Source organism: Equus asinus, chromosome 26 (genome assembly GCF_041296235.1).
Source record: "Equus asinus isolate D_3611 breed Donkey chromosome 26, EquAss-T2T_v2, whole genome shotgun sequence".
Classification (NCBI taxonomy): Eukaryota; Metazoa; Chordata; class Mammalia; order Perissodactyla; family Equidae; genus Equus; species Equus asinus.
Window position 1 is genome coordinate 42,362,872 of NC_091815.1, and position 26,289 is coordinate 42,389,160.

General features: G+C 50.1%; 1 protein-coding gene across 6 annotated transcripts; it reads left to right on the forward strand.

The window, feature by feature from the left end:
• ZNF274 (zinc finger protein 274) lies at window positions 1–25,148 on the forward strand. Of its 6 annotated transcripts, none has more exons than XM_014865588.3 (8): window positions 2–344; window positions 801–874; window positions 1,592–1,718; window positions 2,484–2,579; window positions 17,403–17,885; window positions 21,663–21,763; window positions 22,923–23,049; window positions 23,823–25,148. In XM_014865588.3, the coding sequence occupies exons 2-8, from the start codon at window positions 842–844 to the stop codon at window positions 24,728–24,730; spliced, it is 1,875 nt and encodes a 624-aa protein (XP_014721074.1). In that variant the 5' UTR covers window positions 2–344; window positions 801–841; the 3' UTR covers window positions 24,731–25,148. The 6 variants fall into 6 exon arrangements, with proteins under 6 accessions (XP_044616114.1, XP_014721074.1, XP_044616116.1 ...); XM_014865589.3 differs by lacking the exon at window positions 2–344 and adding an exon at window positions 358–668; XM_044760179.2 differs by lacking the exon at window positions 2,484–2,579 and having other exon boundaries at window positions 1–344.
• Window positions 25,149–26,289: the final 1,141 nt, after the last annotated feature.

A 26,289-nucleotide genomic window follows, 5' to 3' on the forward strand; every position in this document is an offset into this window, starting at 1 on the left:
CTTCCCCTTCGCCAACTTCCGGCTCTCCCCACGCGTGGTCGCCCTCGTGGCGGGGCACGACCCTCTCCTGGACCGCTTCGCCGCCCACGCACTGCTGGAGCCCCGCGGCGCGGCGTGCCCCACCCGAGGCCTCCTCCTGCCCGGCTGGACCGCCGAGGGACGCCGGCGAGGGCCCTCTCCTGCCTGCCCTGGCTTCGCCTGGCACCCCGAGCTAGCCAGCCAAGATGGCCGCCGCCTGGGAGCGGTCGGGCGCGGTGCAGGGGTATCTGGGAGTTGTAGTCCCGGCCGGCGCGCTGACGCACTTCGCGGCGGGCCGACGGGCGCCATTGTGCGCCGCGCGCGGGGTGAGTGCGGCGCGAAACCTGCGCCTGTCGGGGGCCTTGCGGGCCGATCGGGAGCCGCCGCGCGGGACGCGCCCAGCCTCAGGCCCTTCCCCGCCAAGCGCAGGAGAGGGGCCGGCGTCGCCTGCAGTCCTCCTGCAGCAGAGCTGGAAGGGGCGGCGTGGTCGGGGCCGAGGGGCCGAGGGCGGGCAGCTCCCTGCGGGCGTGGTGGGCGTGACGGCCAACCCCGCCTGCGTGCGGACGGGGCGGGGTCCACCCCTTTAAGGGGGGAGGGGCGAGGGCGGACTCAGCTGGGCGCTAGGAGCGGCTGTGGGTGTCCGGGAGCAGGTGGAGTCGGCCCCTCAGGGTGTTTTCGGAAGCGGGGGAGGACGTGTCGTTTCCCGTTGGGGGTCGTTTGGGGGCACAGGGGGCCCTCCACGTAGCCCTCACGCCCCTCATTCCCTCGTTCGACCTTCTCAGGACCGTCCGCTCCCACGAGGCACGTTGAGGAAGAGGAAGGGATGGCCTCCGGGCTTCCGACGGCCTGGTTCTGTGTGAGTAGAGGCTTCCTGGAGTTCCTGAGTCTGCCGCGGCCCTGGGGGCGGGGTGGCCGGAGGGCAGTGGGACGCCACCCTCCCTGAGATGCCCCAGGTCCCTCTGGGAGGAGGAGGAGGAGAGGAACTGGGTGGGTATGAGACTTTGCGGAGTGCAGGAACCGTGGGCTGCTTAGCTTCCCCAGGGAGTGGTTAGAGGTTAGAAGTCAGAGGACGGGGTTTCTAACTTATCCAGCATACTGGGAGGGGCGTCAGCGGAGGTCAGACTCAGAGTTAGATTTCAGCAGTTCCTTTGGCGTCAAAGCTAGGTGTGATCTGAGCTCAGTCGCCAGGAGAAAAAAAATGAGGATGGACTCTGGGCAGGTGAAGGAGTAGAAGCAGCACGGACGGTGGGTGGGGGCTGAGGCTGGGGTGCCAGGATTCAGCTCGGGGCACAGGCGCTGATGCCTGTGTTGGAATCCCCAGGTTGAGGAGTAAAGGAGAGGTTTTCAGAGAACGGAGGATCCTCTCTGTTCTCTCGTATTGTTTTCTTTACTGTGACCTGAATAGGGTCAAGTTCGGGTTTACTCGGTTTCGGACAAATGCAGGAACACACAAAGAGACAGCTGGAATGCTCTCAGGTCATTTTGTAGCCTGCCTTCACTACTCCAGCAGCCTCCCCCTCCTGTCAGTGTGGGTGACAACAGGCCCTGGCCTTAAGGAACTTGTGGGTTTTAGGAACCAGTGACCTTTGAAGATGTAACCCTGGGTTTTACTCCCGAGGAGTGGGGACTGCTGGACCTTGAAAAGAAGTCCTTGTACAGGCAGGTGATGCTGGAGAACTACAGGAACCTGGTCTCAGTGGGTAAGGCTGGTCTCCGTGTCAATAAAGATCTGTGCTTTGCAGCACCAATGTGGTGCCTCTGAAGTGTGTGTCTGCTTGGGCTCAGGCTGCAGGGATCAGAGTGCAAGTGTCAAGGCTGGGGCCTGAGGGAGAGGGATTTACTTTGTACCCGTAGGAACAAGGCTACTTCACGTCTGACTTTTGAAGCTTCACCTAATCCATCCCTCAGAGGCCTTGAATACCAGGGAGGTGGGTCTGTCAGGGATCTTTTCAGGTGCAGTAGTGGATGCTTAATTGTTTTTCTGACAAGAATTACAGAGGACGTGGTGTCAGTGTCCAGCAGCTCAGGAGTGTCACCAAAGATCCTGATCCCTTCCATTTCTCTGTGTTAGTGTGTGAACTAACCATTTCTAAGTTAGTAGCTGCATGGCTGTGGCACCAAACATCACGTCCCTGTTCAAGGCAGAAAGAAAGAAGGGGAGGGGCAGACCTGGCTACTTCTCTTTTCACACCTGTCACGCTCAGCAAGAAAAAGCCTCAAGGCTGGTAGCTGACAGACTTCCCTGTGTGTCTTGCTGGCCAGAACTGTGTCCCACTGCCACCCTTACTGGCAAGGGAGTCCAGGAAAGCAAGCAGCTGGCAAAGGGGATGAGCGGGGTTATCATCACTGCCCTAGACTAGAAGTTATGCCCTAGCGGGAGAATTCGGGGACTGCATGTGCCACAGCAGTTAAGCATTTTCTCCCGAACACAGACCCCCAAGCCCTGTCTCTTTTCCCTTGGGCAGAACATCAGCTTTCCAAGCCAGATGTGGTATCTCAGTTAGAGGAGGAGGAAGAGCTCTGGTCGGTGGAGAGAGGAATTCCTCAAGACACCTTTTCAGGTGAGAACCAGGCACACGGGAGTCCTGGCAGGGAATGGGCCGACTGCTTAGTCAGGGAGTGGTGTCTTAGAAAAGGTAGATGGGAGAAACCGTAGGTGGGGTGCTGTGGTGAGTAGCCGCAGACATGTGCAATCAAGCTCTGCATTTTCTTCTGGCCTCAGAGTCGGGTATACTGCTTGGTTGAATGTGAACTTGTTGCTGGTGGCAGGTGGGCAGGAGAGCCGCCCTCACTCTGCTCCACTCATTCTCTACTGCCCTCCCCTCCTGTAATGACCAGTAACTGGTGTGTTTCTGAGCAGTTTTCATGTATGTTTACATGTATGCATATGAATACACGTTTATGTTTTGGGGGCGTTATCATAGTCACTACAGACAGGCCTGCTTCATTCATTTTGACAGATGCAGTGTAATCCTCATCTGGTTTTTTCTTTTTGATGGACATTCACGTTGTTGCAAAAAACTTCTTTGCATACATTTTTTGCACATTTAACTTGGTTTTTTTGTAGGTAGGATTTCAGGAAATGGAACTTCAGAGGCAACCAAGATGTAAGCTAAAAATCTGATAGCAACAAATTATCATCTAAAATCCTTTAAAGTACACATAGCTGTTTAAGTACATGAGAGCTCCCTTTACCCTTCATCGCTAGCAATTTATAGTGGTCTTTTTAAGGTTTGCAGATTGATGGGAAAAGATAATGTGTTCAGTTTAGTTCACATTTCCATCATGAAGTTACACATATTTTCATAAGTTTGTGGACCATTTATATTTTTTCTTTTGTGAGTTCATATACTTTCCCATTTTTTTCCTGTTGGTCTTTTGTGTGTGTCGGGGGGGCTCTGTATTATTGATGTTAATGTTGCAAATACCTCAGGCCAACGTTTATTTTCTACCTTTAGTTTCCATGAAGAAGTTTTATGATTTCAGGCATTTTTTCCTTTCAAATCTGTCTTTATTCTTATTCTAGGTTTCTTATCATACATAGGCAGGTTGTACAAATACTCTCTTGTATTCCAGTATTCTTTTTTTGTTTAGCTGTTAGATTTATCTGGAGTTTCCTAGTGTATGTGGTGTGAGGCACAAGTGTTTTTTTTTTTTTTGGTGGAGGGGTTTGCTGAGGAAGATTCACCCTGAGCTAACATCTGTGCCAGTCTTCCTGTATTTTGTATGTGGGTCGCCACCACAGCATGGCCACCGACAAGCAATGTACATCTGCACCTGGGAACCAAACCTTGGCAGCTAAAGCAGAGTGCACTGAACTTAATCACTAGATAACAGGGCTGGCCCCAGGGGCAAAAGTTCTTTCAACACCATTTCTGACTGGGTTCTTCTGCTTATTGGAAACACCATCTTTACCATGGACTAAATTCTCATCATTAGCATGTGCAGGCCTTCTTCCTTGCCCCTTTTGCTCCCTTGATCTGTCTCCGAGTAAACATCATATTGCTGTACTTATTATAGTTTTATAACAAAATTGGATAAATAGTAGTTCCTCTCATTTAAAAGAAAATTCTTGGGACTGGCCCTGTGGCCAAGTGGTTAAGTTTGCATGCTCTCCTTTGGTGGCCCAGGGTTTTGCCAGTTCAGATCCTGGGTGCGGACATGGCACTGCTCATCAGGCCATGCGGAGGTGGCATCCCACATGCCACAACTAAAAAAATATATACAACTATGTACCAGGGGGCTTTGGGGAGAAAAAAAGGAAAACTAAAATCTTAAAAAAAAAAAAATTATTAGTTGTCCTCAACCACCTAGTTTGCCAGATGAACACTTATATCAGCCTGTTAGGGTTCGTTGAGAAAATCCTGTAGAATGTATATTACACTTGATTGGATTTAGAAGTTCCTTGATGCCGAATTGGTCTGTCTTGTCAAGTTTTGGCTTAAGTGTACAAAGAAGGGTCTGCTCACCTCACTGCGCTGTGTCAGGCCTTCCAAGGACTGTCGGCCTTTACGTTGCTGTTATCTGCTCAGGTTAATCTTCCCTTGGATTCTTGCGTAGTTCCTGATGAACCGGTCATGCTGCTGAGTTCTCTTATTATTTGTAATATTTTTGTTAGATTTTCATTAATTTTTTCTAGTACAAAGTCATTTTACCAGCAAGTATAAAGGAAGAGGCATTTGTGTTAATACTTTTTTACTTTTTTTTTCCTCCCCAAAGCCTCAGTATATAGTGTATCCTAGTTGTCTTTCTAGTTCTATGCAGGATGCCACCACAGCATGGTTTGATGAGCAGTGTGTAGGTCTGCGCCCAAGATCCAAACTGGTGAACCCCGGACTGCTAAAGCAGAACCGGCAAACTTAACCACTACACCACTAGGCCGGCCCCATTTTTACTTCTTTTGCACAATCACATAATTAATTCATCACAGTTGGTACTTCTGAAATACTGTGAAGCCGAAAGTGTGAAGAGTGAGTGTCCGGTCTCTGAATGGGCAACCGTTTGGGTTTTGACAAGCACACTGTTGGATTCTGCTTTCATTTAAAACAGTTTTTACCTGGATAAAGAAAAGGTCATCCAGCCCTTCCTAATACATGAAAATCAGTAATTTTCCCTCCAGGGCCTTCCAAAGTGACCATACGGATTTCCTCCTTTGAACAGTTAACGCAGTGACATAACAAACATGGAAGCACCCTGGGTGTAATCTGCTGCTGGTGTCCGTTGACTGACTTTTTAGGACAAAAGCATCAATATTGATGAATTAGGTCCGGGAGGTGGTTTTCTTTGTCAGCTTTTGTATCAGAGTGCACTGGCTTTGTAAAGAAAACTCTGGATGCTCTCCCCTTTATTCTCTGTGCTCTAATGCAAGTGACACTGGAGCTACCCGCTCCTGGCACTATTCAGCTGTGAAATCTGGGCCTGGCCCCAATCTTTGGTGATGACCTTCTGTTTTCCACAAGAGAGACTGGAGTCTCTGCGATTCTTCCTCCCCTGTTTCTGGACTCTGTTTCAGCTTGATGGCTCAGCATTAATGTTTTCTGTTTCTCTTTCCATATTCAGTCATTCCTTTCATTCACTACATTGAAAACCCGTTCTAACCATTAGCACCAGTCGCTAAACTGTACCTCCTCTGGGAGGACCCCAGCAGCACAGGCAGTTTGCATCTGTTCACTGCGGTTTCTGTTCCCTTTGGTGGCTCCCTTGATCCAGCCTCTTAATGTTCCCTCCCATCTTTGTGACTCTGTCAGGTCTGTCTCTCGTCCTCCCTGGAGTTTAAGTCCTACGTCCTGTGTGGGCAAACCTCCCAGCCATGCACTTTTGGATGATCCAGTAGTTCCCTGAATCTAGCTGCCATGGGAGGTGTTGGGCACCTGTGGTTCTGCACATCTCAGGAGAGCTGGCTTGACAGGTGACAGGAGATTCTGGTGGGGTGCAGGGAGGCTTGTCAGGTCACCCTTGCAGGCTAGGCCTGAGAGGATAAGTGCCTGGCTCATCTCCGCTCTGTCAGAGTCCTTTATGTGATGTCTTCCCTCCCCTGCCTCCCTCCTTTCACTCACAAATACTTGTGGAAGGCCTTTTGTGTCCCCTGCAGTATACTAAACACTTAGATAGTAAGCCAAAGACCCAACATAATCCCTGCCATTGTGGACGTCGTAGCCTAATAGATGATCGCCTTCTACAGACAGGTTACACAGATGTAATTGTGTGAGCACTGAGAAAGAAGAGCATGATGTAAAGCAGGGAGCAATGGGGAGTTAGTCTAGAGAGGTGGTCAGGGGACACTGCAGGTGAAGAGTTGAGCTGATCTCTGAAGAAAAAGAAGTTGCAGCCCTGTAAGAGTGGCAGTGAGGACAGCTTCCAGGCCTGGACAGAGATGCTGTTTGGGGAGACCATGAGAATGGAACAAGCTCAGAATATTCAGGGAAAGCTGCCCAGTGAGCTGGGAGGAGGAAACAGGTGTGCTGACATGCAAGTTAAGTTTGGCAGAGCACACAGGGCCTCCACTGTGAGGGGAGTTTGATTCTCATTGAGCAGGTGTGTGGCGTGGCTGTTCGCGGCTCCCTCTGGGTGCTTGTGAAGAAAGCTGTGGTAGGGCACAGAAGGAAACAGGCAGGGGGCCGTGGTGGTATCTCGGGAAGAGATGGTGTTAGCTGGCCTAAGAGTAGCTAGCATGGGTTTCTCCCCATCCAGTGGGGAGATTCATCACCCCATCCCCAGGTGGATTTAGTTTGACTAGGTGAGTAATTGACCAAGCGGGCAAGGGTAAGCAAGCCACCTGGAATCCCTCATAGGTGAAGGCTTCAAGGGATTTCCTGCAACTATTCTTTGTAATGTAGGTATCAATATCTCGTTTTAAAAATACAGTAAAAGAGGAGCCGGTCCAGTGGCGCAGCGGTTAAGTTCACACGTTCCGCTTCTGTGTGGCCTGGGGTTCGCCGGTTTGGATCCTGGGTGTGGACATGACACCGCTTGGCAAAAGCCATGCTGTGGTAGGCGTCCCACATATAAAGTAGAGGAAGATGGGCACGGATGTTAGCTAGCTCAGGGCCAGTCTTCCTCAGCAAAAAGAGGAGGATTGGCAGTAGTTAGCTCAGGGCTAATCTTCCTTAAAAAAAAAAAAATACAATAAAGGAGAAAACTATTACTCCTGAGTTTTTGGCCTTAGTCAATGATATGGGGAAACCTGGTAAAGGCACAGACTCTTGAAGGGTGGAAATAGAGGTTTTGTGTTTACTTTTTAAGTTGAAATAATTTAAACAGAGTTACATGAATAGTACAGACAACTTTCTAGTAGCTTTCACTTAGACTCAGGAGTGTTTGGAACTGTCTCATGTATTCACTGGTTCTGTTAGTGACATATGAATGGAGCGGGGACTTAGACATCCAAGTAGAGGTTTGTAAAGCTGGTGAATGCACTTGTCAGGACCTCAGGAGGAGGTCCAGGCTGTGCATAAAACCATGGGACTCACAGGTGTTTGGAATGGCTGTATTGTCCAATGGGACAACCATCTGCTGCAGTGGCCTCTTCCTCCCACACTGGTGTGGCTGTGCCTCTCCTTAATGCAGAGAACTAGGATGGAATGGAAAGCTAGGCCTTTCTGATGCAAATCAGTTTGCGTGCCTCTCCAGCTTTCCATGATAGCAAAAATGGCAGCATAGGCATTGGCTAAAGTAGGTCAGATGGCATTTGTCTTCAAGAAGGCATTGATTTGGAAAGATGCTTTGAAGGAATGTGGAGGAATATTTGATGGCACTCAGCCATCCCTCTGTTCTTGTTTTGTTTTGTTTTGTTTTTTAAGATTTTATTTTTCCTTTTTCTCCCCAAAGCCCCCTGGTACACAGTTGTGTATTTTTAGTTGTGGGTCCTTCTAGTTTTGGCACGTGGGATGCCGCCCCAGCGTGGCCCACTGAGTGGTGCCATGTCCATGCCGCCCAGGATTCTAACCATTGAAACCTCTGGCCGCCAAAGCGGAGCGCGCGAACTTAACCACTTGGCCGCGGGGCCTGCCCCTGTTCTTTCAAGAAAGTATTCCCACGTGTGGTTTTGGTGGAAAACTTGAGACATAGGGGCCAGCCTCGTGGCATAGCAGTTAAGTTAGCACGCTCCACTTTGGCAGCCCAGGGTCCATGGCTTCAGATCCTGGGCACAGACCTGCACACTGCTCATCAAGTCATGCTGTGGCAGAGTCCACATATAAAATAGAGGAAGACTGGCACAGATGTTGGCTCCAGGACAATCTTCCTCAAGCGAAAAAGAGGAAAATTGGCAACAGTTGTTAGCTCAGGGCCAATCTTCCTCACCAAAAATTTTTTAAAAACTCACAAAACCTTGAGACATAATCTTCGTTTAATCATTAGGAAAGCAATGGAGTGGGCACTATTTTGAAGGTCATGATTGTAGGAAAGCCTGCAGGACATTTAACTTTTTCAGCTGGTCAAGAAATTAAGCAGGAGATGAGCCCTACAAATATGAATGTGGCAACTCTCAAATTAGTACAAACATCAATAGAAAAAATATACAAGGAGATCATTTTGTTGGGAAGAGAAGGAAATCCTTCTCTGGATTTCCTTTGTGTAGCCTGAGAGGATTCACATGGGCATTAAATGTGGGGTACATAGGAAATTAGTTGTTTTTACAGAGGATAATTCATTCAAGAACAAGATTGAATAAATTAGTGTAAGAAAGCCTGTTTTCAGCCCTGCTCAGCCTTCTTTAACTGAGAAGGCTCACATGGGAGACTAAAGTGCAGAGACCCTGAGTGGAGGAAGTCATTTTCATGAGTTTTTTGACATGAGAACTCAAATAGAGAAGAAATCTCAGAAATATGATCATAGCAGGAGAGGCTTCTGGCCAGATTCTGTTTTACTTGAGAGAGTTCGTACTGGACAAAAAAAAAATTCCAGTTTGATTGAATTTGGAAAAGTTCTTATACCCAATAATTACATCTGTGAACTCTGAAACCATGGGAATGTGATTGCTGTGGAAAAGGTTGCATATGTAGCTCTCTTACTCAGCCCTAGAAGTCGTACTGGAGAGGGCCTGAGAGTGTAATCAGTGTTAGGAAGGCTTCAGGAGTCACAGAACCCACTGGCAAGAAGCCCTTCAGTAGGAGTCCTCATTGTGTTCAGCATCAGAGGACTCATATGAGAGCAGACTCTCAATGTAATCTGTGCAGGCAAATTATTAGCCTTAGCTCTCACCTTATTTGACAGAAGAACAACAATAAAATTCACACTGGAAAGAACCACATTGAATAATAAAAATGAAATGTCTTACCCTATTTTTATACCAGGTAAGTCATACAGAAGTCAAACTCCATAAAACTTTGATCTCCTAAGTACATAAATGGAGTAAAACAGGTCCTGTCTTTGCTAACTTGTTCTGTTATCTGATCTGAACATCTAGAACAAATATTAAATAACATGAGTGAGAGCAGGCGTCCTTATTTCAGTTTCCCATATATATCCCCAGTTGCTAAGACAATGTGTGAATCTCTAGCTCAGGAAACTGTTGGGTAAATAAATGGTTGAAGAAATTGCAAGAAACAAGAGGGCATCTTCAAAGAGGAGAGTTCGAAGACGAGGCCGGCTTTGAGACAAGAGGGTGGGTAAAGGATGATGAGAACTCTTGAGAGAAAGGGCTACGAAGAACTTTGAGAGGCTCACATCTTTGGGGACGGGGTCAAGAGTATAGAATCTTGAGTGACTATCAAACATGTTTTGGCAGGAATCCAGCCTAGCAGAGTGTTCACATATTGTGTGATCTGTATTCAAGAATACTTTATGTTCTCTGTCACCTTCCACATAGATGCTCTCTAGGACTCATGTAATCTTGATCTCTTATCCGGGAACTGCTCTCTGGCAACCAGATGTAGTTCCTGGGGTAATTTCAAGGCCTGAAATGCCTTAACTGTTAATTGAATAAGAAGGAAAACAAATGAACTAAGCATTTGACTCAGATATTTTTTGGGGGAAAAAAATACCACCGAAAGTTCTAAGGAAAGAGGAAAAATTAAAAGATAAAAGCAGGAACAAATCAATCAGAAATGTAGGAGAAAAAAAAGAATCCAAGAGCTTATTTCTGGATAGACAAAATGCAAAACCAACTTTGATTAAACAGGAATAAGTAAAAGGCAAGCTAAAAACTTGTTCAGGGGAAAAAACTCTTTACAGATACTCAGCAACACATGTAGTTGTTTTCATCACAGTACTTGGCACAACTGTTGCAAAGGGTGAGCCAGCTCTACATGCTGATAGGAAACAATCTCCAAGATACATATGTGTGTGTTTCTTAAATATATTATCTTTTAATGTATCTTAACATATATAAAGATATATAGCTGCACATAATATTGAGGTCTATTTTTTTCCTTAAAAATAGACATACACACACAAATATGAATGTGTGTCGACTGGTTATCACTGGGAGAATGTAGAAACTGATAGGCTGTGATTGTCTCCTGAGAAGGAAGCTGGGTGGGAGAGTGAGTTTCCACTTTAAAGGTGCTGCCCATACCTACGCTCCTAAAATGGAAACAGCTATCGCCTGTCTGCTGTGTCACCAGTTCCTGACACAGCACAGGTGCTCAGTAATTATTTGCTGAGTGTAGGAATGAAGAAACAAGATGGAAAGATTTCTGGCAAAGTATAAAGTTGTCAGAATTGGTCCCAGGAGAAATGTTAAAATTAACTTTGGAAGAAAGTGGTCAGTTGCACTTCCTTACTGACCTAGGCAATGAGTATTTTCCAACTTCCTGTTAAAAGATACTTTCCATGGAACATGAGCAGTTCAATGACAGAAGAGAGGCTGACATGTTAACAGGTTCTGTCTGCAAAAGTATACATAGCATTGTTTTTACCAAAGCACAAAATGACAAAAATGTTAGAAAGGAGGAAATATTTGTAGTTCATAACAATTAACCACCTTTAAACACAAAAAGGTAATTCTCTGAAATAGCTATAATAGAGTTTAGCAGTGTGACGAATTACAAAATAATACAGAAGCTAATAGCTTTGGCTTATACCAGGAATAACCAATTTAATACCAGATGGAGGAGAGATTTTGTTAATAATTTTTTGAAATAGTACCTAAGAATAAATTATTAAGGAATGAGCAGGCTTTATTTGGACAAAGTTGTAAGTAAGTGGGACATGGAAGACTTGAACAGTAGAAGCTTCAGTGTCTTTTGAGGGCTTACAAAGCCTAGAAGTGTATGAGGTCCCTTTCTTGACTCAAGTCCTATAGTCATGCCAGCCAGCAGCCTCTACAGAAGTGCTGGAGCCACTGTACCTGTGGGAGCAGGAGAGCAAACCTCTGACCTGGCTGGTCTGGGAAGAAGCAGGTGGGATGTAAACCAGGTGTCCTCTTATCCCGTGGCTGCAGTCCCACCCACTGCTCTGGCTCCCAAGGTGAAGATGGGAACTTTGTAGCACAGCAGTCCTCCCATAATTTACAGATTGGACACTATTACAAGGCTAGTGAGATTTCCTGGAATTTGACAGACGTATGGTAAAATCCAGACAGAAGGCTAAAATGCCCAAAAGTCCCGGTGAAGGAAATTCCTTTACCAAGTCACTTAGAAGCTGTGTTGAGTCGTCAACTACTGCTTGAGCACCTGCCAAAATGCCAAGTATGTTACAGGGTCGGGTCCCAGTGACAAACAGGGTCTCGAGGCCCGACTGTGGGCCTACATTCATCCCGGAGCTGCCACAAGCTCATGTCTCTAAATTTAAACCAACTAACATATACTTAGCACTTCACCTCCTCAGTCACACTGGCCATCTTTCAAATGTTCATTGGTCACCAGCTAATGGCCACTGTGTTGGAAAGTGCAGACCTAGAACATTTCCTCCAACAAAAAGTTCCAATGGGCAGTACTGCTCTAGAGAAGGTGGAGAGGTGATCATAAGTGAATTAACCGGATACTTTGAGGTGGCAATCACTGCTGGGAAGAAAAATGAAACCATGGGATATGCTGGGGGAGTGGAGAGGCGTGAGTGTTCAGTACTAGTTAGAACCAGGCAGGAAGACAGCTCCAAGGAGGTGACATCCAAGCTAAGAGCTGGGTGGCAATGGGGAGCCAGGTGAAGATGGGAAAGACTGGCAGGCAGGGCTGTGGCAAGTGCGGAGACCTTTGGACAAGACATTTGCGGGGGCACCTTTGATGAAAAGTAAGATGGTGGCTGTGGGAAGCCCCCTTTGGTGTAAAGGGCGTAAAAGAACAGGGTTTGGATTCCAGCTGCTTCGTTGCCCAGTGTGTGGCCTTGGGCAGGGCTCCTAGCCTCTCCCAACAATTTCCTTTCTGTAAAAGTTGGACTCTGTCACTTACTGGGACTGTGGTGGTGTAAAGCCCAGGTCCTGGAGGGCCATCATGAAACAGTAGTTACTCTTATTGATTCGAAGACTCACTAATGTAAGGATGATGATCAGTGCCTTTGGCAGATCCTCCTTTGGGCCTGGCTTTGGGGGCTCTGATGCACAAAACCCAGTTGGCAGCCTCAGCAGTCCAGTTGGGGAGACATACTTAGAAGGTGATGCAACAAGGTGCCCAGGAGAGCTGAGGAATGAATGATAGGGAGAGGAGAAAGGGTGGGGAGCTAGGGGCATTCTGGACAAGGAGGGAAAGGCACAGGGATGAGGGGAGCTGAGGTAAGCACTCCTCTTGATCCTGGGCATCGTTAGTATATTTGTGAACTGGTAGCCCTAGTATACCTGGTTAGTCAGTCAGCATTCACTAGGAAACAGCACTGAGGGAGACAGCTTACCCTGGAAGGGAAGCTGCAGAGAGAGAGAAAGAACACGAGAGAAGAAAACAGCAGCTCCCATCAGCCTTTACTACACACCGTACCTGGCATTGGGTACCTGACCACTTAGGGTGGGAGAACTGAGGCCCAGATGGGTTAAGCCCCTTGGCCACAGGCTCAGTGAATTTGTGTAACAACCCACTAGATAGACAGGGAGTTGCAGGTGAGAGAACTGAATTGTCCAAATTCCCCCAGGGGTCATTCAGCTGGTGAGTTGAAAGCCAGTACCTGGGGTACAGTTCCACCCCTGCCAGCTAGTAAACTTAAGAACTTTCATTTTCTCTGTGAAGTGGGGCAAATAATATTTCCTGGAGCAGACAGCAGTAAGGATTACCTTAGAGGGCTTGGGGAATGGTCCAAGGGATGAGAGATTGAGAACTGAGGTGCCTAGAATGACTTACCCATCAGCTTCCAGGCTTGTGGCCTAGCACATACTGCATGGCACTCAGTAGGTGCTTTATGGTAACTGTGCAGAACCTGTGTTGGCCTGAAGGGCTGCTACAGCAGGGAGAGCTGCACTGGGGATCCACTGGGCTCTCAGCACCATAAAGACTGGCAGAGTTTCTGACACGCAAACCCACATAGGCTCTACAGCTTAAACAGTTAACATTTTTGAGTGAGTATTCAATGCAAGATTTTGAGAAAGCACCCTGATGCCCCACAGATAAGAGGAGGAACAAAATACATGATCAAGATTAAAGGGGAAATAAGTAAATTAGAAATGGATTGGGGATGGGGGTGTGGAGTAGAATAAAAAGAAACCAACATTTTCTTAAGGGAGAAAGCACTAAATAAAAAATCCCTCTGAACCAAGGAGTACAGAACAAAGATAGAAATTAGAAAGCTATGAAGCAATCTGGAGAATGAAAATTGCTTTTAAGTGTCATGCATGATTACTGCTCAGAATGTTGCCTGTGGCCTAGCACAGGGCCCTAGGGAGTCGTCCAGCCGCCCCCGCCCCCCCCCATATCGGGGCACTCCTCAGGCTAGTGCTGCTGGGACTCCGGTGAATTCCTATCCCTGGCTTCTCCAGTTATCCTCAGAGGGAAACTTCAAGCCCTAAGAGCTTTAACTGAAAGGAAAAATAGGGGCCAGCCTGGTGGCATAGTGGTTAAGTTCCACAGGCTCTGCTTCAGCGCCGGTTTGCAGGCCTGGATTTCGGGCGCGGACCCTACTCCGTTCGTCAGCCGTGCCGTTGCGTCGACCCGCATATAAAGTAGAGGAAGACTGTCACACATATTAGCTCAGGGTGAATCTTCAACAGAAAAACAGGGGGCCCGCCCAGTGGGGTAGCGGTTAAATTCACGCGCTCTGCTTCGTGGGCCCGGGGTTCGCAGGTTCGGTTCCGGGTGTGGACCTACACATCACTCATCAGGCCACTCTGTGGCATGCGTCCCACATAACATGGAGGAGGATGGGCACGGAGGTTAGCTCAGGACCAGTTTTCCTCAAAAAAAAAAGGGGGGGGGGAATGAGCTGGCTCCAAATTAGTGGTGGGGGGGAGGGATAAAGCCCCCAGAGTCCTAGGGAAGAGGCGGGGACTCAAATGCCTAACGTAAGCCCAGTGTGTGATAGGGAGTAGCCGGTGAGGCGAGGGAAGAGCGAGCCCCCAAATGAAACTACTCCAGAAGTCCATCTCGGGCAAGAGGTGGGAAACGAGACCAAATGCCTCTGATGATTCTTATCCAAAAAAAAAAACCACACCTTAAACACAGGGAGGGAGCGGCTGGCGGCGGCCCGGGACCTGCTTGGCAACCCCGGGGCGGGTGGGGCTCCCGACCGGCCGGCTCGCTCCTCGGGCGGTGCCCGGTAGTCAAGCCCGAAGAGCGTAAACAGGAAGCCGCAGGCAAGCGCGGCCTGTGTCCGGGACAGGGCGCCCACAGGGACCGGGACGCGGAGGGATTCGGAGCGCGGGGCGAAGCGGCCTGGGGGCCGGACGCTCGCCCCGACCCTGCGGCGCCCGAAGGGGAGCCCTGCCGCTCGGGCCGGTGTGTGCGGAGGCTCCCGGCACGCATACGCGTCACGGGGGTCGGGGGAGGGGACGAGAGCCCAACCGCTCGCCGGGCGGACCCATCCCTCAAGGTGACGGCGCCGGAAGTCTGCACCGCGGAGGCTCCCGGGAGTTGTAGTGCGCGGGCGCGTGTCGCACGTCTGTGCGCGGCCGGAAGTCGCGGCCGTGGGGAGGTGGCGGGCGGTGCCCGTCGCGCCACCGGAGAAGGGGCGGAGGCGGGCAATCGCGGCCCGTCCTTTTCCTTCCGCGCCGGCTGCCTTGTGATGATAAACTTAATTTTCTTTTCCCGCTCATTGTCTCTGTTGATTCCCGTCCTGGGGGACAATAAGAACCCTCGTGCCGTTGACCTTCCCGCCCTGAGCTGACAGCCTGGCCGAGCCTCCTCTGTTGTGTGCGGGACGCTTCCGCAGCGTGGCTGGCGGTGCAGCAAGGCCGCGTCCAGATCCGAACCCGCGACCCCTGCCGCAGAGGCGGAGCGCGGAACCTTAACCGCTCATCCGCCGCCGGGCTCTCTTTCCTTTATTCTTAAACGCAGCTGCAGTTGCTCCACGCTAGTCATTTCCTGCTCCGCTCCTTTTAAGTTAGTGTGACAGAAACTTTCCTGTTGTCATTCTCTCACTAAAACTGATGTAATTTTTAACGCTTACGGGGGAGTTTTTGACCATTTTCTCGAGCCGTGTCTTAATACGACCTGTGTTTTCCAGTTTTGCTCCATCCTATGCCACGCTGCTCAGGAAGCGCGTGTTGAGGACAAGCAAGCAGAGGCTGTTTACTCAGAGGCTGCATAGCAAGGGGCTCAGCCCCCATCGCTGTGTCCAGTAGAGGCTGTAAGGCAGGCAGGGAACGGGAATGTTTATGCGAAAAAAGAACGTTGGAGGTTATTGACTTGGGCAAAAAAGAGAAACCGGCAGTGATTGACCGAGTCCTGCCCGTCTGGGCTTGTTGTCACCGAGGCTGTGGGTTGCAGTTCTGTTCTGTGTGGTCTGGTCCTTGTCTCTCAATATTCTTTCCCTCGTGCTTCTACGTCCGTCTTGTGTCCGGATAGCTCCCTGGCCGTGAGTAGGTTAACCTGCTGAGAGTCCCTGGGCACCCTCTGCTGAGGCCTTGCTTCGTGCGCTAAGTTCCTTCCCGGGTAGAGTTTTGCTAACCCCTTATGCTCACAACAGCGAGGATGAAAGTGCAGGTTTACCTTGATGTCAGCCGTGGCCTTTCTGTTTTTATAAAACATCGTGAATCTAGTTGGAAGTAAATTATAATCCATGGTTATTTATGCTTTTTCTATTTTTTTTTATTTAAAAAATTTTTTAAAGAGAACATGATTTGTTTTTTAAAGATTGGCCCCTGAGCTAACATCTGTTGGCAGTCTTCTTTTCTTCTTCTCCCCAAAGCCCCCCAGTACATAGTTGTATATTCTAGCTGTAGTTCCTTCTGGTTGTGCTGTATTTATTTTTCTAAAGCCTCTAAGTCATTTAGAATTAGCGTCTCTTTTCAGAGTCTGGAGAGCTTGCTTGTTTTCTGTCGCTTTGAGCGCCCTCCTTAGCACTTAAGGGCGATCCCGGAGCTCTGCTCAGCAGATGCTGCTGTGGACTCTGTGCCAGGACCCAGAGCCCTGCCCTTTCCAAACAGCCTGGTTCTTGGCTCCCATGGAGACAGGATCAGGTACTATTCTCCTCACGGCTGCAGGCATCTACAGCATCACACGGTCTCTGCATCCCTCTTTTCTCTTTGCTCTAATTTTTTATTTTTCTGTATTGAGATGTAATTTACATACCATAAAGTTCACCCTTTGAAAGTGCACAATTCAGTGGTTCTTACTATATTCACAAGGATGTACAACCATCACTACAATCTAATCTCAGAAGATTTTAATCACCCCAGAAGAGAAACCCTGTATCCATTAGCCATCAGCCCCCAAACCCCTCTATTCCCCCATTTCCTAGAAACCACTAATTTATTTTCTGTCTGTCTATATTTGTCTATTTCGGATGTTTCCTATAAATGGAGTCATACGATATGTGGTCTTTTCTGTCTGCCTTCTTTCACTTAGCATGATGTTGTCAAGGTTCGTACATGCCATAGTGTGTATCACTATATGTCTTTTTATTGCCAGATAATATTCCATTGCATAGATAGACCACATTTTGTTTATCCATTCATCATTTGATGGATATTTAAGTTGTTTTCCCTTTTTGGCTATGATGAATAATGCTGCTATGAACATTCTTGTACAAGTTTTTGTGTTGACATATGTTTTAGTTCTCTTGGATATATACCTAGGAGTAGAACTCTTAGGTCAGAGTATAACTCTATGTTTAGCTTTGTGAGGAGCTGCCAGACTGTTTTGCAAAGTGGTGCAGCATCCTGTGTTCCCACCAGCAGTGCATGAGGGTGCCAGTTTTTCCACATCCTCACTGACAGTTGTCACCATCCGTCTTTGGTAACAGCCACCCTCGTGAGTATGAAGTGGTATCTCACTGTGGCTTGAATTTGCATTTCCCTGGTGGCTCATGCTGTGGCACATGTTTCCACGTGCTTGTTGCCATCTGTCTTGTTCTGCTTTGACTTCCAGAGTGTCCTGAGGCTCAGTTGGACCCTCAGTTGGATCTTCTTCCTGCTGGGAATCCCCTGATGAAGATTGAGGTCATCGAAGTCCTCACACTGAACCAGGAGCTCGCTTGTCCCCGGAATGCCCAGATCCAAGCCCTCTATGCTGAAGAGGAGGGCCTGAGCGCAGACGTCCTCAGGGAACCCACTCAACAGCCGGGCGAGCATCCAACTGACCCCGAGGCTGCTCGCCAGAGGTTCCGGGCATTCCGCTTTGAGGAGGTAGCAGGGCCCCGAGAGGCCCTGACCCAGCTGCGTGAGCTGTGCCGCCAGTGGCTGCAGCCTGAGGCGCACTCCAAGGAGCAGATGCTGGAGCTGCTGGTGCTGGAGCAGTTCCTAGGCGCCTTGCCTGGGAAGCTCCAGATGTGGGTGGAGTCACAGCACCCAGACAACTGCCAGGAGGCAGTGGCCCTGGTGGAAGATGTGACCTGGATATCTGGGGAGGAAGGTGAGTGCAGGGGAAGGGTGAGGAGAAGGGCACTCCTGCAGGCACCTTTGAGGATCAGGGGATCAGGGGAGAAGAACTCCAGGCTTCTGGTGCCGGAGTCCTGCTCTGGCTGAGTCCAGGTTCTTGAGGGAGGGACGGAGTCGGCGCAGGGAGGGAAGAGACGTGAGACTTGGGTTGGTGTAATCAAGTCCAGCTTTACTGTGCACAAGTGTCGTTTTTATATTTTTCAGGATTAGTACAGAAATAGCTCTATAGATATTCTCAGAGAGATAAGGAAGTAAAAAACGAGCACAAGAATATTTATTAGCATTCTGTTCTACAGAGCATAAGGTTAATGATCGTCTTCTCCGCAATTAACTATTGTTTGTTGTCTCTAAGCTAAAAGAGATAGGTACCTTGACATCTGTTGTAATTCATGGTAAAGTTAAATCAAAGAGAGAAGGTCCAGGCCTCTGGACAGGACAGCATTCCGTCTGTTTACGTCCTGGGGGAGCCATCCCTGCCTGATGGTTAATGGGAACAAAAGGCAACTCCAGGGTATCTTATCCCCAGGGCTATTTGCATTCTCAGCGGGTAGTTAAACATTTTTACATTCCCGTGCCCCTTAGGGGGTGAAAGCATTCCTTTGTCTTTCAGGAGGAAGGGCTAATAGTCCCTTGAGCACACTGCCCGGAGAAAATATTTTGTTAGTAAGGTAAGGGGCTGAAAAGCTAAGCTAAACTATGTATCTTCAAGAATAAAAAGCAGAAACAAGTATAGTCATAACCTTGATAGAAAGCATGCATGCATTTCAGAAAATATCAGGGGTGTCAGCTGGCCATCCTTCACCGAGGGGCGTCCCTGCACCCCCCGGCCCTTCTCAGCCCAGACCCTGTCAGACGGCTGTATAGGCGTCGGTAACACGGCTCCCGGCATTCCGGGGGGTAGGGAAGGGGTCGTGTGCACTCCGTCATCTGCCTCCCTGGCGTGTTCCCGAGTCAGAGCTTTAGGTGCTTTCTTGCTGATGTACGTACTCTTGCCCCTCATCTTGGGACCCATTTGTGGAGTGGAAGGTCTCAGGCCCCACCTGAGAGCTACTGAAACCTTCGGGTGGGGCCTGGCACTGCATCCTTTAATAAGCCCTCTACAGGTTTCTGACAGGTAAAGTGCTGCGTTTTCCTCCCTTTGGGATCCGTGCCGCACACGAGCCAATAGAAGAGCTGATTTCAGTGACTCAGGGATGTTCCCAGAGTGTCTTCTATTCTCACGTGCTCAAGGGGGCTGACGATAACATGGTGACCAAGACAGATAGGACCAGGGGACTCATGAGCTCAGCCGGCCTCCGGTCAAGTAGGAAAGACGAGAATTTGACAGGTGAACGTGCATGTGACAGTGGTGGGGCCAAGAGGCGCTTGGGGTGCAGCCAGGGTGCCATAGCTGACCCATGACTTGGAGTGGAGGTTGGAGGCGGCAGGAAGGATGTGCCCAGCAGGAGGAGCGTCACCTGTGAGGCCCAGGATGCGAGCAATCACAGTATGTTCAGAAACCCGAGAGAAATTGGGTAGGTCTGTGGTAGAAGGGGCAGAGGCATAGCTAGCAGGATCTCCGGTGGGATTTTCCTGTTGTCCTAAACCGGTGGAACCAGTCCCTGAGTTCTCAGGGCAGGTGGCACCATCTGAGCGAGCTTTAAAGATTCCCCGGGCCGCAGCTTGTTGGAGGGGGGATGGAGAACAAGGCAAGCCAAGAAACGGTTGGGCCACCAGAGCTGTTGCCATGCCCGGTGGGAGGTGTGTTGGCTTGGGCAGGAGTGATGGTGGTGGCGGGCTGGGGAGAGTGCGCGTATGGGACGTATTTGGGAGTGAGACTCCACGAGACCTCACTTCTGTGGGGCTAAGTTCCATAGACCACACTTTGCTCTCTGCTTCCCACACATGCGATGGCTTCCAGCGTCTGGTGGGTCCCTGGAAGATGTTTCTTGAGCAAACAGATGATTGACTAATTGACTTTTGTGATGGAGGGGGAGGAGAGGAATCAGGGTGGACAGTGGGATTCAGAGAACAGGGCTCCCTGGAGGAGCAGGTGTGGGAGGGAGTGGGTGGGCAGGAGTGTGAGTCATCTCTCATATGCACTGAGTCTGGGGTGCTGTTGTTAGCGGGACAGTGGCCTCCAAAGGTGTCCATGTCCTAATCCCTTGAACCTGTGAACATGTTACCTCACGTGGCAAAAGGGACTCTGCAGATAGGATTGAGTTAAGGATCTCAAGATGGGGGGATTGTCTTGGATTATTCGGGAGGGCCCAGTGTCATCACGGGTCCTTATGAGAGGCAGGCAATGGGGTCAGAGTCAGGAGACCTGAGGACAGGAGCAGGGGGGATGCAAGGAAAGGGCCATGAGCCAAGTGTTTTAGGCAGCCTCTAGAAACTGGACAAAGCAAGGACTATATTCTCCCCTGGAGCCTCGGAAAGGAATGCAGCCCTGCCCACATCTTGATTTTAGCGCAGTGACACTTGTGTCAGACTTCTCATCTTCTTAATCATAAGATAGCAAATCTGTGTTATGTTGAGCCCCTGTTGTGGCAATTTGTTAGAGCAGTAATAGGAAACCAATACAGCTGCCAAGGTGGCAGTTGTGAGCTCATGAGATGAAAGTCAGCAAGTGTGTCCTGCGTTTACACCTTGGGGGTGACTGAAGTTGGTCAGGATTGCAGAGGATGCTGGGGAGAAGCCTTCCAGAAAACCCTGCATTTGTGGGCCCCGAGTTAATTGGGACTCTTGGGTGTGACTGCCACACCACCTTGCACAGGATGGCCCAAGGGAGAAGGAGAATTTATTGAAGAAGTCCCAGGGTGAGCTAGCTTTAGGCGTGGCTGGACTCAAGGGCTCCAGTAGTGTCCTCAGGACTCATCCTCTCTCCTGTATCTCCTATATCCCTCCTATGCTTGTGCTGGTCTCTGTGGGCTTCACTTACAGGCAGGCTGTCTCTATGTGGAGTCTCCCTGCCAGTGGAATTTCTCTTTCCTAAATGTTCCAACAAAAGCTTCTTTGGCTCTCATCGGCTGGCTGTGGCTTCCATGTTCACCCCTGATGCTGTCATTGTGGCCAGGAGAAGCAGTAGCCTGGTGGCCAGCCTGGGTCACAGAGCATGTCCCGCTTGATAGTGGAGGTGGAGTCATCAGTATAGAAGCCTGTGGACCGTGTGGGGACACAGGAAAGCTGGCTGTGAAGGCGCTGTGGTTGAGAGGGGCCATAAAATCAGACAGAGTATTTGCTAAGGTGGGGGGAATTTGGTAAATTCACATCAAGATGGGTGTGTGTTGGGAGAGTGGGTCCAGCTCTGGGGATGAGGGGAAGTCACACCCTCCATATAGCAGGAGTTGAGGGGAACGGGGTCGGGGACTCAGAGGCCAGAAATGGGGTCTTGGTTTCTGAGGAAGAAGTGTGAGGCCAGTTGCTGAGGTGAGTGTGGAGATGCGGCAGGTTCCTCAGAGGAGGGACTGGTCTGGAGCAGTCCTTGGAGAGGAAGGGAGGGGACCAGGGGTCTCAGCAGTGGGGAACACCGGTGCACTGTGATCGTGTGGGTTGATGCATCCTGGGCTATCCAGGTTGGGAGCTTTGGGCCCCGGCGGTGAGGAAGAGCGAGTAGGGAGCTGAGCTGGTGAGAAGAAGGGACAATCACAGGATAAGATGTGGCTGCGGTGGCCCCGCGTCCCCAGACACAGAGATGTAGGCAGAACCTGCTCCCCCCTGAGGGGGCAGCTGGCTCCACACTGGCTGATCCCTGTGCTGCTGTCTCCCCCAGTGCTGCCCAGCCAGGACCCCACCTGCCCTCTGGAGACCACAGCTCTGCAGGAGGAGGAGCAGGAGGCTGTGGCTGCCCGGCCAGCAAAAGCGCTGCCTGAGGTGAGTGGGGAGGGTCACCCTCTTCTCTGGTCACAGCATCCCCCGTGAGGTGGGCCCACACCGAGGCCTCCCACAGGCCAGGCCTTTCAGTTTCTGAGGGTGAAGCACAGGCCTGTCCTCCAGCCCCCCTGGTGTCACTGGAGACCAAGAAAGGGCACAGTGACTGGGAGTCAAGACATCTGGAGGCAAGAGGGAGGGACCAAGTGTTTACAGACTCATGGGAGGCAGGATAGCCTCAGGCAGGGGCCCCAGCCACATCTGGATCCCACATCTGGATCACAATTAGAACCAGAGAGCTCTCATCCTTCAGAAATACAGATTTAGGTGTTTGTGACTAAAACAAAGTCTGGGATTTGCTTGAAAATGACCCAGAGCTGGGACATGAATGAAACAGGACTGGCCCAACTGTTGAGGCTCAGAGTGTGACCAAGCGGTGGCATGTGTGTCGGGGTGGGGGGGGGGAGTGGGGGGGGTTGGTGAGGGCTGTTTCTGCTGTGAGTGGCTGAGGCTCAGTTTATTGGCTCTCATGTAACGAGTGGTCTGGGGTAGGCTGCAGGCAAGGCTGTGTTCAGGGGCTCCCAGATGATGGAGGAACCTCTCTCCAACGCCAGTCTCATGGGTCTGCTTTCTCCTGGTCCTTTTCAAGCAGGCTTTGCCCTTGTGGGCAAAATGCCTCCCAGATCCAGGGAGAGGGCCGGGAGGAGGCCTCTTCGTCCTAGAGTCCTGGTCGCCTTCTCAGAAAGGACTGACCACAGGGCAGCCTGGGTGACCGCTCCACACTTAGGGACTGGTTCCGCCACATGGGGAGGGCCTGTCCTGGAAGACGTGAGTCTGCCCCGGGTGGGGCAGTCTCCTGTGGAAAGTTGTAGGAAGGTGGGCTGGACACAGCTGGGGAGGGCAGAGGCAGTTTGCTGTGGCACTTCTAGCTCCTAGCAAAGTAGGCGCTCTGCCCCCAGCCTGGCCCCAGACTCTGGTTTCGTGAGAAAGGACCCACTGCACCTCTTAGGGGCCCCAAGTCAGCGTTTCTAGGCAAACCCCAAAGCAGGGGCATCCTCAACACAGCAGGCTCCGTCGGAACGTCTCGGCCAGCCTTTCTTCTGTCCCCATGAATGATTCCCTGACCCTCCTGCTGAGGAGACACAAGTGTGTGACATTGCAGGAGCCAGTGACCTTCCTGGATGTGGCTGTAGACTTCAGCAGGGAAGAATGGGGGCTACTGGACCCAACGCAGAGGACCGAGTACCACGATGTGATGCTAGAGACCTTCGGAAACCTGGTCTCCGTGGGTGAGGCTGCGCTCCTGCTGGCCGCTCCTCCCTTCTGGGACTCTGATGCTTCAGGGACCCTGAGTCAGGGCTTGTCCTTTCTCTGGGCCAGTGCAAGGACTGAGCATGCCCTCGAGAGTCCTTGCACCATCCAGGGCCTTTAACTGACAGTGTGGACCTGGAGGGGTGGGCGTTGTATGGGCAGAGGCAACCTCAGGTCTAGCAAAGGACTAATTTGCCATCCACCTTGAGGGTGTATGAGAGAAGATGAACTCAGACAGCCAGGAAAACTCCCCCAGCCCTCGCCCATCCCTCCATCACCAAGCTCCATTTTGCCCCCTTGCCCACCCCTCCATCATGAAGCTTCATGTTCCCCCTCAATCACCAAGCTCCATATTCCCCTCTGTGCTGCTTCACTGCTTTTTTTAAGATTTTACTTTGTCCTTTTTCTCCACAAAGTGCCCCCAGTACATAGTTGTATATTTTTAGTTGTGCGTCCCTCTAGTTGTGGCATGTGGGACGCTGCCTCAGCATGGCTTGATAAGCAGTGCCGTGTCTGCGCCCAGGATCCGAACCGGCGGAACCCTGAGCTGCTGAAGCAGAGCGTGCAAATTTAACCACTCGGCCACGGGGCCAGCCCCACGCTTCACTGCTTTTCACGGTCTCTCTCCCCAGCTTTCATGACTGTACTTGGAAAAAAAAATCCCCCGAATTTGAATACTTAGTTATGTCATACTGTCAACCCAATTTAACACTTTCTCTCCACTGTATCCACACCCTCTGGTTTCTTTCAGGGTGGGAGACTACGCTGGAAAATAAACAGTTAACTCCAAACTCTGACACTCCTGAGGAAGAACCAGCCCATGACCTGAAAGTGGAAGAATTCTCAAAGGATGACGCCTGGTCCTCTACCTCAGAGGACATCTTGCAGGGTGGGGCCCCGGAAGTCTTGGACGCAGGATTGAAACACAGGGGGCTTACTCAGGAAAAAACCCTTCCCCAGAAGCAGCTCTGCGAACGCCCCAGATCCCAGGCAAACGTGGGTCTTGACACAAGCCGCAGTTCACCCCAGAAGACTCTTCCTAGAAAACGCTTGCGCAAGCGTAGCTCACGGGTTAAAAAGATGATGCCTAATCCACGTGTGAAAACTCATCAGAAGAAAGGAGAAAATGCCGGGGAGAGCGGTGGCTGTGGGAGAGCCTTCAGCCGGAGTGCTCAGCAGATCACATTTACGAGGATTCGCAAGGGGAGCCAGGTGTGCCGGTGCAGTGAATGTGGCAAAACGTTCCGGAACCCGAGATACTTTTCTGTGCATAAGAAGATCCACACGGGGGAGAAGCCCTACGTGTGTCAGGACTGCGGGAAAGCGTTCGTTCAGAGCTCCTCCCTCACGCAGCACCAGAGAGTTCACACTGGAGAGAGACCATTTGAGTGTCGAGAGTGTGGGAGGACCTTCAATGACCGCTCAGCCATCTCCCAGCACCTGCGGACTCACACCGGAGCCAAGCCCTATCAGTGTCAGGACTGCGGAAAAGCCTTCCGCCAGAGCTCCCATCTCATCAGGCATCAGAGGACTCACACTGGGGAGCGCCCCTACACGTGTACCAAGTGCGGGAGGGCCTTCTCCCAGAGCTCGCATCTCATCGGGCATCAGAAAACCCACAGTGGGGTGAAATGCAAGAAGAAACAGCCCAGCTCCTAGCCCTCCAGCCAGCACTTTTCAACCCAATCCTGCAGTTGTAACATGAGCAGGCCTGGGTGGGATTCAGAACTGAAGTGAAAAACATTGAGTGATGATGTTCTCAAGACCAAAGGACAACCCTGGAGACTGCCCTGGACATGAGTAAATAGGAAAACTGGGGAGGAGTTGTTGCCAGTGAATATAACAGTTGGAAAAACAGATTAGTTTTTCACTCAGTTGATTTGCTGTTGTAATTTGTTAAATTTGATCATTGAAAGTGATATTAGTGAAACCTTAAAATTCTTATTATAATGTAAGTTTAAAGAGCCAGGTACCAAAAAGTCGGTGCACTGATATTATATTTGTGGTAAAGTATTTATGTGTTTGGGCAAGGACTAAAAGAGAACATGGATAAATAAACTATATTTCTGTGGTAGAATCTGCGTGTGTGTTTTCCCACCTGTTTAATTAAATATCTCTTCATTAATGATTTGTTATTTAAAATAAGCAATGTTAAGAAGAAAGGAAGGCGATGATCAGACCACTTCTAGCAGATTCCATGTAAGACTGCAGCCTCTCCAGCCCAAGATTCCAAGTGAGTCAGGATGCACAGGTTGTTCATTCTGTAGGGCATCATCGAGATACCGTTGGGAGCAGGGAATGGGAACCTTCAGGAACCACTGGAGGCCTAGAGGGCTGGAAACCCCAGGCCAGCATGGGACCTTCCTGTGGCTGTTCATTTGCTTCAGATTTCCACTTTTCCTCAAGGACTCCTCCGAGGGAGGGACCTATGCTGGCTGGGTGCCCATCACCAACTTAAGCAACAAGACTGGCAGTACTAAGCCATGTATTTGATGCCCACATTTCACATGAGATGACAGATTAAAATTCTTTCTCCAGGTCACAGCCTGTAGCCTGAAACCCACTCCATCTCTAGCTTCTTGACTCCACCTTTGCTCTCTTGAGTGCTACCTAAGATTTCAAAACATTTTCTAAAACTCTTCGGCCTCTTCCATGCCTTTGGGGTCGTGTTGAGCAGAGTGAGGTGCAGTCCTGCCTTCTGCAGTGAAAGCAAGCACCTCACTCTTTTCCCTGCAGGGTGAGCAGCCTGGGAGACAGGACTAGAGATGCTGGAGGCCAGGTGCCTGGAGAAGATGAAGATGACACCGCAGCCCACTGCTCTTCATGCCTTGGGCGCCGGGCTCATGGCTGCTGTCTCACATTTAATTGTCTTTTCCACAGCCTGATAGTGCACATTAGCTTTGAGCAATGAGAACACTTGGGGTTGAACTTCCTTAGAGTCCCACTGCCCTCCTACTGCACAAGGTGGAGATCTTTCCAGGGAGAGAGCCGTTTTCCATGGAGAACAGCAGCTCCTTCTCCAAGTCCTGATGATGTAGAGATGTCCATTCGTGGGGAGTGGCACCTCCAAGGTGCCCAGTGTCTGCTGGTGAGGGCCACAGAAATGTTCTCAAACAAGGTCACTTCCTCCTGAAATGTCACACACTGACTTGTTGCCAGAAGATGGTCCTCGGAGGAGGTGAACTGAGTGGTTTTCAATCTGTGACAGTTTCACATAG